Source organism: Dipodomys merriami, unplaced genomic scaffold, assembly GCF_024711535.1.
Source record: "Dipodomys merriami isolate MVZ:Mamm:240054 unplaced genomic scaffold, mDipMer1.0.p SCAF_44, whole genome shotgun sequence".
NCBI classification, from domain to species: Eukaryota; Metazoa; Chordata; class Mammalia; order Rodentia; family Heteromyidae; genus Dipodomys; species Dipodomys merriami.
The window spans coordinates 1,159,157-1,172,219 of record NW_027206002.1 but is presented as its reverse complement, the minus strand read 5'-3'; the positions used below and the strand labels follow the sequence as shown (position 1 = coordinate 1,172,219).

Genomic DNA, 13,063 nt, shown 5'->3' with positions numbered 1-13,063 from the left:
TTACAAACCTAGTGGCTGAAAAGATCTCATCAAACTTCTGCTTCAGCATCTTTCCTTCACTTAAAGGCCAATTTGAATCTTCTTGGTGACAGAAAATGACATTATTTAGAACAGATTTGGAAACGCCAAGTGAACTGATCATTTCTCGATCAATTTCTGCACATTTAGAGCTAAGACTGACCCTTTCTCCATGCCTAGAGAAAATAAAAAGCAAGAACATACATAAAATAACCTCATGTAGTATCTATTCTATTACTTAATCCTTTCTTCATCAGTGAACCATTCACTGATGAAGAAAACATATAACAGTACAAAAATGCTAGAATTTTTACATATTTTAACTTTTAAATACAATAATTTAATACTTATACATAATATACAGAAAATGAACTATCTTCCTTGCCCAGAATCAAAAATAAGATATTTAAGTGAATAAAATATGATCAATAACAGAGAAGCAAAGATGAATTAAAAACATCTAAAAACACATGGTCTAGAAGGGTTGTCTATTAACAGATGGATAGGGCAGCCAAAGGCAGTATCTGACTTGTCTTTACTGTTTTTTTATGCATTCCAACTTATATTTAAAAAAATACTACAATGAGCAGGCCTGTAATCTTGGTACTCAGGAAGCTGAGGCAAAAAACCAGTGAAGTCCAGGCCAGCTGGTTACCTACCAAGATCAAGGTCAGCCTAAGCTACATAGTGAAACCTGGTCTCAAAAACAAAACAAAACAAAACGCTTTAAGAGAAAAAATTTCACTTATTGAGCACCAAAAAAAAAAAAAACTACAATGAAGTGCAAACAATTAGATTATAAATGTGTGGAAATTGAACAATGAAATCCTTCTCTGTGTAACTAATGTGGAAAACAGTACACTGAGCAGCATACTGAAAATGTTCTGTAGGGGGCTAGAATAGATACACACAGACCAGCAGATTATCACCGTACATCATGGAAAGATGACAATAGCTTAGACAAGAAATAAAAACAGATACAGGGAACACTTGGGTTAAATCCTAGCATTTAGTAATGGATTAGGTTATACAGAGCAAGGAAGGTATCAAGAGTTAGGTCCTTGGGTGTGTGTCGCTGGATGGAGAGAAGAATCATTCACTAGGATGAAAAGTACTGCAAAACAACCTACTAGGAAGTTTGTTTTTTTTTAAAAAAGGGGTCAGAGAATCATGCCATTGTTGTGGCCATGTTGAATCTGAGCTATCTTTAGAACAATTGGTAGAAAATGAAAAGGGTCTGGAAAACAGAGGTCTGGTTAGAGAAATACATTTGTGAGTCACTTGTGAACACATAGCAATTTGAGTGATGAATATGAGATTACCTACAAAGAAAATATAGAGCAAAATTAGAATAGCCAAGCGCTAGTGGATCACACCTGTATACAAGTTACTCTGGAGGCTGAGATCTAAGGATCATGGTTCAAAGCCAACCCCGGCAGCAAAGTCTGGGAATCTCTTATCTCCAAGTAATCACTAGAAAATCAGAAGTGGAGCTGTGACTCAAAGTGGTAGAGTGGTAGCCTTGAGTGAAAAGCTCAGGGACAGTGCCCAGGCCCCTAAGTTCAAGTCCTATGACAGAAGAAAAAAAAAAAAAGCTGGAAGTGGAGCTGGGACAAGGCCAGTCTTAAGAGAAAAATTAAGAGACAGCACCCAGACTGCAAGTTAAAACTCTAGGATTAGAACGAAAGGAAAAAAAAAAAAAAGGGACTAAGAGACAGCACCCAAGTCCCAGTGCAGACGTGCACACATATATACCAGGAAGGAAGGGAAGAAGGAAGGTAATTAGGTACTTTGATCAACAAGGATAAAGCCTAGAATCCAAAATCTAGCCGGGCACCGGTGGCTCACGACTGTAATCCTAGCTAATAAGGAGGCTGAGATCTGAGGATCCAGGTTCAAAGCCAGCCTGGGGGGGGGGAAAGTTCGTGAGACTCTTATCTCCAATAAACTGCTAAAAAACCGGAAGTGGTGCTGTGGCTCAAGCAGTAGAGCACTGGCCTGGAGCTGAAGAGCACAGGGACAGTGCCCAAGCCCAGAGTTCAAGCCCCACGACCAAAAAATCAAAAAAAAAAAAAACAAAATCGAAAGCCATAACAAGATGATATTTGACTAACACTACTGATAATGATTTAGGAATAAATTATTTCCCTACTTGTCAGCTTCTCATCCCTATACATGATACTGGAATTTTTTATTCATTCAACCTGTATTTGAATGATTATGTGTTTTTAATTCAGCAACTGTTCATAAATTACTGAATCTTTAATGGACCCACTCTCATTAATAGTATCGAAAAATGCAATGATGCTGGTGGGAGGGACCATGTATGAATATGTAGAAGCAGTGAGTAGTTGGAAACCTCACACTTTTTTTTTTTTTGGGGGGGGTACAGTCGTGGGGCCTGAACTTTGGGCCTGGGCTTTATCCCTCAGCTCTTCAGCTCAAGGCTAGCGCTCTACCACTTGAGCCACAGCGCCACTTCCGGCTTTTGTCTTTTTGCTTATGCAGTGCTGAGGAATTGAACCCAGGGCCTCAGGCATGCAAGGCAAGTGTTGTACCACTGAGCCACCTTCCCAGCCCCAACCTCACACTTTTTATCCAATTCTATTACAAATTTAAACAACTCTAAAAAGTCCTGCTGAAAGAAAATTAAAGTATTTACCAAAATAAAGTTGTATTTTAAAAACCTAACTCTTAACAAATATAAAAGATTAAAAATAAAGATACTCAAATATGTCATGAAGACCTACTTTGTTCTCGTAATGATTCCTTCCAGAGTTTTAAATTCTGTCTTCTTGCTTTTTTGACTGCACAACATAGATCTCTGCACAGCTACAAGTTCTCCATTCACGTCACGAAACTGCAGACGGATCTGGGCTCTTACATCTGTTTCTTGAGCAACCTTTGAAAGTGAAAGAATAATTATGCTATTTTAGAAAGCACCAGAATGCTAGTTCTAAAAAGTATAAACAACATTGCTTATTCAAATGAATATGCCAGTGGCTCATGCCAGTAATGCTTGCTACTCAGGCTGAGATATAAGGATTGCCATTCAAAGCCAGCCTGAGCAGGAAAGTTTGTGAGAATATCATTTCCAATTAACTATCAAAAAAAGGCCACAGGTGGAGCTGTGGCTCAAGTGGTAAGAGTGTTAAGCATTAAGCAAAAAAGCAGCTCAGGAACAGCATCCAGGCCTTGAGTTCAAGCCCCAGGACTAGCACCAAAATATAAATAAAATTAATTACACAGCAGGGCCCTGGTGGCTCACGCCTGTAATCCTAGCTGCTCAGGAGGCTAAGATCTGAGGATCATGGTTCAAAGCCAGCCCAGGCATGAAAGTCCATGAGACTCTTATCTGCAATAAATCACTAGAAAACCGGAAGTGGTGCTGTGGCTCAAGCAGTAGAGTGCTCGAGTTGAGCTGAAGAGCTCAGGGACAGCGCCCAAGCCCAGAGTTCAAGCCCCACAACCAACAACAACAAAAAATTAATTACACACACACACACACACACACACACACACACACACACACACACACACACACACACACACACACACACACACACACACACACACACACACACACACACACACACACACACACACACACACACACACACACACACACACACACACGGAAAAGAATACTTGTTTTATTAAAATGACACAATATTATCTACCTCCTTTACTTACTACCATTCTTTCTTTTTTTTTGGCCAGTCCTGGATCTTAAACTCAGGCTCTGTCTCTGAGCCTCTTTGTGCTCAAAGATAGCACTCTTCCACTTGAGCCACAGCGCCACTTCAAGCCTTTTCTGTTTACGTGGTACTGAGGAATGGAACCTAGGGCTTCATGCATGCTAAGCAAGCACTCTACCACTGAGCCACAATCCCAGCCCCTCAGCTACATTCCCAGCCCCTCATATTTCTTTAGAATAGTTGCATAGCCAGTCCTTGGATCCTGAACTCCGGGCCTGGGCACTATCCCTCAGCTCTTCAACTCAAGGCTAGCGCTCTACCACTTGAGCCACAGCACCACTTCCAGCTTTTTCTGCTTTATGTGGTGCTGAGGAATCGAACACAGGGCCTTATGCATGCAAGGCAAGCACTCTACCACTGAGCCACCTTCCCAGCCCTCATAACAGATTATTTTGAAAATTATTTGTAGAATATCTTCTAAAACATGAGTTTGTCTATTTCTCTGTGACTGGAATGAACTTACGAATTTGGAGAAGGAATGTTTAAGTAAAAATAAATTCCTGGGGCTGGGAAGTTGGCTCAGGGGTAGAGTGCTTGCCTCTCATGCGTGAAGTGCTGGGTTCGATTCCTCAGCACCACATAAGCAGAAAAAAAACCCGAAAGTGGCGCTGCGGGCTCCAGTGGTGGGGGCTAGACACCACCTAGGCCTAGAGTTCAGCCCCACGACTGACGAAAAAACAAAAAAATAAAAAATAAATAAATTCCTTTACAGCCTCTTATCAGGAATGGTATGCATGGGTTGGAGGAAAGGAGAAGGGAAAGGGGAGGGGAAAGAGGGAAGAAATAAGGGGGAAGAAGTAGGAGAAGGAAGAAACAGGAAAAGGGGGTACGAAGAGAGCGGGAAGAGAGAGAAGAGGGGAAGGGAAAGGGAAGAGAGTACCTAGTACCTAGTATGTGAACTCCCTATTCTCATCATATTTTAAAAGTTAACTATATAGGGCTGGGAAGGTGGCTCAGTGGTAGACTGCTTCTCTTGAACGCCATGAGGCCCTGGGTTCGATTCCTCAGCACCACATAATCAGAAAAAGTCGGAAGTTGCACTGTGGCTCAAGTGGTAGAGTGCTAGCCTTGAGCTGAAATGCTGAGGGACAGCACCCAGGACCAGAGTTCAGGCCCCACAACCGACCAAAAAAAAAAAAAGTTAACTATATATAGCCAGGCACCAATGTTTTATACTTGAAATCCTAATTATCAGCTAAGATCTGGAGAATTGAGGTTCAAGTACAGCCTGGGCCAAAAAGTTCACTAGACTCTATCTCCAAAATAACCAACAAAAAGCAGTGTTCAAGGCCAGCAAAGACAGCGAAGTCCAGGAGACCCTATCTCAAAAATAACAAACAAAGCGAAAAAAGGGGTGACATTGTCTAAACAAGAAATATTCTGGGGCTGGGAAGGTGGCTCAGTGTTAGAGCGCTTGCCTTGCATGCCTGAGTCCCTGGGTTTGATTCCTCAGCACCACATAAGCAAAAAGAAAAAAGCCGGAAGTGGCGCTGTGGCTCAAGTGGTAGAGCGCTAGCCTTGAGCTGACGAGTTGAGGGACAGCGCCCAGGCGCAGAGTTCAGGCCCCACGACTGGACCCAAAAACAAAAAACAAAACAAGAAATATTCTTATTACCTTACTTATAAAATGGTAACCATCTATTCAACAACTAATAATAATAAAATCATATTTTTCAAAAAAACATCAAAAACAAAGTGGCTACCAACCTAGCAAGTATAAGACCCTGAGTTCAAACTCCAGTACTTCAAAAAAATAAAAATAAAATCTCCAACCTTAGTTAAATCCCATTTGATACTTGCCATTGAACAACTGAACAAGACAAAAAATACAAAATCAAGATTGGTCTCTTTGGCTGGGAAGCTGGCTCAGTGCTAGAGTGCTTGCATTGTATGCATGAGGCCCTGGGTTCAATTCCTTAGCATCACATAAGCAGAAAAAAACTGGAAGTGGTGCTGTGGCTCAAGTGGTAGAGCACTAGCCTTAAACTGAAGAGCTGAGGGACAAAGCCCAGGCCCAGAGTTCAGCCCCCATGACGAACCAAAAAAAAAAAAAAAAAAAAAAAGACTGGTCTCTTTAAATCTTTACACATAAATCTCAATTGAGATATATGATAAATACATGTAACACTTGAGAATTTTATTATAAAACACAAAAAAAACTGGGCATAGTGCCTATAATTCCAGTACTTGAGAACAGAGGATCAAGAGATCAAGGCCAAGCTATACCTTTAATCCCATCTACTCAAGAGTTCAAGGCCTACTTATGAAAAGGTAGCATCAAGACCCTCTCTCAAAAAGAAAAGGACTAGAGGCAAGGTTCAAGTGATAAAACACTTCCCTAGCATGAACACAAAGCCATGAGTTCAAATCCTTGGCCAGGAAGGAGGGGGTGATGTTGGAAGCAAGCTTGGGCTATAGAGACTGTCTCAAAAAAACAGCCAAGCACCAGTAGCTCACACCTGTAATTCTATAATCCAAGTTAACTCAGGAGGCTGGGTCTACCAGAATAAAAAAGTACTACTACAAATAACCATGACCAACCAAAAAGAAACAGAAAAGGTAATAGCTAGAAGTTACTCTGGAACAGTTTTTTAATTCAGATTGGAGCTTCTAGAGCATGTTTAAATGTTGATATGACTAATCTAATAAAGGAAAACTGGTGAGGCACTGGTAGCCCACTCCTATAATTCTAGCTACTCAAAAGGCTGAAATCTAGCCAGGCACTGGTAGCTCATGCTTGTAATCCTAGCTACTCAAGAGGCTGAGATCTGAGAATCTAGGTTTGAAGCCAGTGAGGGCAGACAAATCAAAAAGACTTATCTGCAATTAACCAGCAAAAAGCCAGAACTGAAGGAGTAGCCCAAGTGCCAGCCAAGAGTAAAAAAGCCGAGTGATAACATGAAGCCCTGAGTTTAAGAGGGGTTGGGATTAGGGAGAAATTGCTGAATGCAAGAGAGATGGAAATTCTTGAGTTGATATATAGACTCTAGCCTCTCAGAGTAGTAGGTTGCTAAGGAGTAAAACAAACTGGCATAACACATGATTATAATCCAAGCCCTAGGGAGGTAGAAGTCCCAGGTTTAGGTTGTATAATAAGATCTTATCTCAGGTAAAAAAAAATTTCAACCTTAATAGAGCAGTGAAAAAAGAAAGAACTGTATATACATATGGTAGTTTGGTAGCTTTTATGATTAGAGTAAGAAAATGTTCATGGTTTCTCCAATTCTTCAATAAAGTACACAATGAGATAAATGAAGAGAGGGCTTAGTAAATATACAACATAGTACTATTTCTGGTTTTTGTCTCATGGACTTTTCCTGCCTGGGCTGGCTTGGAACCACAATCCTCAGATCTCAGCCTCCTGAGTAGCTAAGATTATAGGCATGAGCCACCAGCACCCAGCTGGTATTATTATTTCTTTCTTTTTTTCTTTTTTTTTTGGCCGGTTGTGGGGCCTGAACTCTGGGCCTAGGCACTGTCCCTCAGCTCTTCAGCTCAAGGCTAGTGCTCTAGCACTTAAGCTACAACACCACTTCCAGCTTTTTTCTGCTTATGTGGTGCTGAGGAATCGAACCCAGGGCCTCATGTATGGAGGCAAGCACTCTACCACTGAGCCAACTTCCCAGCCCTGGTATTACTATTTCTTTTTTTTTTTTTTTTTGGGTCCGGTCGTGGGGCCTGAATTCTGGGCCTGGGCGCTGTCCCTCAGCTCTTCAGCTCAAGGCTAGCACTCTACCACTTGAGCCACAGCACCACTTCCGGCTTTTTTCTTTTTGTTTATGTGGTGCTGAGGAATCGAACCCAGGGCCTCATGCATGCAAGACAAGCACTCTACCACTGAGCCACCTTCCCAGCCCCCTGGTATTACTATTTCTAAGATGAAATTTCATACTTTGATAATTACAGAGTTGTCTTTAAATGATCAATAGGATCAGTTAAACTACTGGATATAAACTCAATGGAACACTACTTAGTAATTAATACTGTACACTGGTAAGTACTGTAGATCCACAGACCTACAGTATTTAATTTGTACAGTATGATTCTAGTGATGTGCTAAAATACACTTTTCTGCCTGAGCAGAAAAGTCTGAAAGGTTCCATCTCCAAAATAATTAGTAAATTAAGCTTGTAGGTGTGGCTCAAGCAGTAGAGCAACAGCCAAGCAAGTAAGCTGAGTAAGCTGAGTTTTAAACCCTGGTTCCAGTCTCCCTGCTTCCCCCCTATATTCATAAATCATCACAATTTTAGACAGTCTCATTATGTAGCCCAGGCTGGCTTGTTTCAGCCTCCTGAATGCTAACATTACAGATCACTATGCTAGGCAACCAAGTATAAAATACTTCAGGTATACACAACAGTTTCAAAATTAATAAAAGTACCCATGTACTAAACATGCAGATTGAGTTTATCATGTTTCAAATAGGACTTTATAATAATTTAGTAAAAAAATCTGAATATAAAATTAGGAAGAATAAGACCTCAGCTATATAAAGGAGACATTAAAAAAAAACAGTAAACAATGGAAATTAAGATTATGTTTAGGTGACCTTCATCTCTCTTTAAACTTGTCCATTCTGTGTTCTACAGTAAGCTATTACTGCTTTTATAGTTATAAGAATGTTATTTTGGCCGGTCGCTGGTGGCTCACCCCTGTAATCCTAGCTACTCAGGAGGCTGAGATCTGAGGATCTCGGTTCAAAGCCAGCCCGGGCAAGAGAGACCGTGAGACTCCTATCTCCAATAAACCACCAGAAAACCGGAAGTGGTGCTGTAGCTCAAGTGGTAGAGCGCTCGCCTTGAGCTGGAGAGCTGAGGGACAGCGCCCAGGCCCAGAGTTCAAGCCCCAAGGCCGACCAAAAAAAAAAAAAAAAAAAGAATGTTATTTTGAAATACAAAACTGTATTAGAATCATTACCTTGGGATCATGAACGAATGTATTTCCTTTAGTTCCAGGAGGGAAGTCTCCAGTAGAAATATATTTTAGACATTCAATGATGGTCTAAAGAAATACAAAAGTATATCAGTTATAATGGAATCATAGATGCTTTTCACAATCTTTTTTTTGGCTGGTCCTGGGGCTTGAACTCAGGGCCTGGACATTTTGCATGAGCTTTCATGCTCAAGGCACTCTACCATTTGAGCCACAATTTCACTTATGGCTTTTTGGTAGTTAATTGGAGATAGTTTTATGGATTTTCCCTACCACAGCTGGCTCTGAACTGATATCCTCAGATCTCAGCCTCCTAAGTAGCTAATATTACAGAGGCATAGCCAACAACATTCTCTTTATTTATTTTTTTTTGCCAGTTCTGGGGCTTGAACTCAGGGCCCAGGCACTGTCCCTCAGCTTCTTTTGTTCAAGGCTAATGCACTCTACCACTTGAACCACAGCACCACTTCTGTTTTTTTGTTTATGTGGTACTGAGGGACTGAACCCAGGGCTTCATGAATACTAGGCAAGCACTCTACCACTAAGCTACATTCCCAGCTCCAACAACATTCTTTTTTTTTTTTTTTTTGTCGGTCGTGGGGTTTCAACTCTGGGCTAGGGCACTGTCCTTGAACTCTTCAGCTAAAGGCGAGCACACTACCACTTGAGCCACAGTGCCACTTCCGATTTTCTAGTGGTTTATTGGAGATAAGAGTCTCACAGACTTTCCTGCCTTGGTGGCTTTGAACCGTGATCCTCAGATCTCAGCCTCCTGAGTAGCTAGGATTACAGGCGTGAGTCGCTGGTGCCCAGCTCTAACAACATTCTTTATAAAAAATACCTGTCACAAGTTGGGCACTGGAGGCTGAGATCTGAGACTCACCAGAAAAGTCCTTTAGACTCTTATCTCCAATCTCCAGGAAAGCATAAGTGGAACTGTGGCTCTAAGTGGGAGAGCACTAGCCTTGTGCTAAAATTAAGCTTAGGACAGCACCTAGGTGCTGTGTTCAAGACCCTCAACAAATAAACAAACAAACAAAAGAGGCTGGGCAGGTGGCTCAGTGGTCCAGTTGCTTGCCTTGCATGCATAAACCTCTGGGTTCAATTCCTCACACCATATGAGCAGAAGTGGTGCTGTGGCTCAAGTGGTAGAATGCTAGCCTTGTGCTGAAGAGCTGAGAGACAGTGCCCATGCTGAGTTCAGGCCCCACGACCAACAAAAAAACAAACAAAAAGAAATAAAAATAGAAATATTTATCACAGAGACCATGAATATGATCAGGTAAAATCTGACAACATAAAACCTGTAATAAAAATGATTAAAAAACTGGTATTGGAACCAGGCGCCAGTGGCTCATGCCTGTAATACTAGCTACTCAGGAGGCTGAGATCTGAAATCGCAGTTCAAAGCTAGGCCTGGCAGCAAAGTCCGTGAGACTCCTATCTTCAATAAATTACTCAGAAAGCCAGAGTGGTGCTGTAGCTCCAGTGGTAGAGGACTAGCCTTAAGCTAAAGAGCTGAGGGACAGTGCCTAGGCCAGAGTTCAAGCCCCACAGCCAGAAAACAAAAACAAAAAAACTGGGATTAGGGCTGGGACTATGTGGCTTAATGGTACAGTGCTTGCCTAGCACACATGAAAGCCCTGCGTTTGATTCTTCACTACCACATACACAGAAAAAGCTGGAAGTGGTGCTGTGGCTCAAGTGGTAGAGTGCTAGCCTTGAGCAAAAGCTCAGAGACAGTGCCCAGGCCCTGAAGTTGGCAAAACACATACCAGGTACAGCTAACAAGCCTCACATGAGGCCCGATTAAACTTCAGTACTCCTAATAAAGCAATTATTTAAAAAACAAAACAAAAAACAACAGTAGCAAACAAACAAACAAACAAGGAGCCCAAGGATAGGCTGAGTTGACCTAGCATCTCTGAGGAGGCTCTGAGTTCCATTTCCAGCAAAACAGACCAAAAAAAAAAAAAAAAAAAAGCTGACAAAACAAAACAGATTGTTGTAAGCTTTCTTTTCTAGACAAAAGAAACACAACGAATATACTGAATTTTCTGAATCTATCTAAAACAGGAAGCAGACAGTTCAGGGAAAAAAATGAGGCCTAGGAAAACAGCTGCCAGGAATTCAGAGATGGACACCTTGTTAATTAATAAAACCTTGATTAAAAGCATATGGGCCCTATTTCCTTTGTTTTAAGCTTTTCAGACATTCATAAGCTGCAACATTTAGAAAAAAGGGGAAAAGAGTGGGTCTTTTATCCAAATAATTAATATACTCTGAGAACTGAGAAAAGGTATCTTAAACTTACACTGGGGAGTCGAAAACAAAATATAGTTAAACCAAGTGTGACAGGCCACACATGTAATATCAGCACTCAGGAGGCAGAGACAGGAGGATTCCAACCTCCTGACCACCTTAGGATGACCAGTGAGGCAGTATGGACAAAAAAAAAAAAAAGTTTAGGGGCTGGGAAGGTGGCTCAGTGGTAGAGCGCTTGCCTTGCATGCATGAGGCCCTGGATTCGATTCCTCAGCACCACATAGGTAAAAAGAAAAAAGCCGAAGTGGTGCTGTGGCTCAAGTGGTAGAGCGCTAGCCTTGAGCTGAAGAGCTGAGGGACAGTGCCCAGGCCCAGAGTTCAGGCCCCAGGACCGGACCCAAAAAAAAAAAAAAAAGTTTAGATAATTACTCTAAGTTCATAGAAAAGCTATACAATTAAAATGGTAACTAAATGGATGCTAGTGGCTCACACCTGTAATCCTAAGAGACTAAGACCTAGAGGATGGCTTTGAATACAGCCAGCCTGGGTTAACTTCCAGACTCTATCTCCAATTAACTAGCAAAAAGCAAAGCTACAGATGTGGCTCAAATAATGGAATGCCAGCTAACAAGCAAAGCCAAGATCAAATCCTAGTGCCAAAAAGAAAAATTGAAATGCTATTACTTCTTAAAAATTAAAAAAAATTTCTCTAATTAAAGCCAGATGAACTTAATGATGGCTAAGAATGACATAGAACTTTCTATGTGCCAAATACTTTACTAAGCACTTTTACATACCTTACTCTTCTAATTTTCCTTGACCCTAGGTTCTAGAAACCTTTTTTTTTTTTTGGTGGGTCGTGGAGCCTGAACTCAGCATGGGGGCTGTTTCAAAGCTCTTCAGCTCAAGGCAAGCACTCTACCACTTAAGCCACAGTGCCACTTCCAGTTTTCTGAGTGGTTAATTAGAGAGAAGAGTCTCGCAGATTTTCCTGGCCAGGCTGGCTTTTGAACCCAGATCCTCAGATCACAGCCTCCTGAGTAGGATTACAGTACTGAGCCACCAGCACCCGACTCTAGAAACTTTTATGCTTATTTTAAAATGAGAAAAACAAAGCACAAGAGCAGTTAGATCCCTTTGCCAGCAGTTACACAAGGCAATAAGTGAAGCAGAAAGCCAGTGCTCATGGACTTCAGTCTCCCAATACAGCACAAAGCACCTAACAGGCATTACATAAATAACAATTTCATAAAAACTAATAAAGGTAGATAATATTCTCTCATTTGATTCTCAACTGTGTTTTCACAGATTCTTCCCTTTGATCATTTCTGTACTTATACCATCATTACTTTTTCTCAAGTCACTTTTCTAAACCAGAATGCTTCTTGGCTATGTTTTCCCCTTTTTTTTTTTTTTGTCGGTCATGGGGCCTGAACTCTGGGCCTGGGCACTGTCCCTCAGCTCTTCAGCTCAAGGCTAGTGCTCTACCACTTGAGCCACAGCACCACTTCCGGCTTTTTCTGCTTATATGGTGCTGAGGAATTGAACCCAGGGCTGCATGCATGCAAGGCAAGCACTCAGTGAAGCCACCTTCTCAACGCATAAATTTAAAACATTCTTTACTTTTAAACAATCCCAGTATGGGCTGGGAATGTGCCTTAGTAGTAGAGTGCTTGCCTAGCATGCATGAAGCCCTGGGTTCCATTCCTCAGCACCATGAACTGAAAAGGCCAGAAGTGACGCTGTGGCTTATGTAGTAGAGTGCTAGCCTTGAGCAAAAAAGCTCAGGGACAGTGCCCAGGCTTTGAGTTCAAGCCTAAGGCCTGGCAAAAAAAATAAACAATCCCAGTAAAATAAGCTATGCACCAATATTTTATTTTGACTAAGAGCATCCTAACAAAATCGTTCTCAAAGTGATAAGTCTAGCCATCTGGTCTTCATCTTAAGGACAATTATTTTCCATCTATTATGCTTAACAACCGGCATGCTTACGACTCTTCATATCTGTCATATTTTGTATCTTTCTAAGAAATTGCTCTTTGGGACAACTACTGGGAAAGGAAAAGAAAAATGTCTCGGTAAGTTAGGGG

The 13,063-nt window shown here is 41.4% G+C and overlaps 1 protein-coding gene across 1 annotated transcript in view; it reads right to left on the bottom strand.

The window, feature by feature from the left end:
- The window catches only part of LOC138807895 (DNA repair protein RAD50), a 70,937-nt gene that overhangs the window by 56,977 nt on the left and 897 nt on the right, over positions 1-13,063 (bottom strand). The window contains exons 2-4 of the mRNA XM_069993704.1: positions 8,694-8,777; positions 2,769-2,920; positions 9-194 (exon numbers count right to left, since the gene is read on the bottom strand). Of these exons, the coding sequence (XP_069849805.1) occupies positions 9-194; positions 2,769-2,920; positions 8,694-8,777 (422 nt within the window). The remainder of the gene's footprint in view (positions 1-8; positions 195-2,768; positions 2,921-8,693; positions 8,778-13,063) is intronic.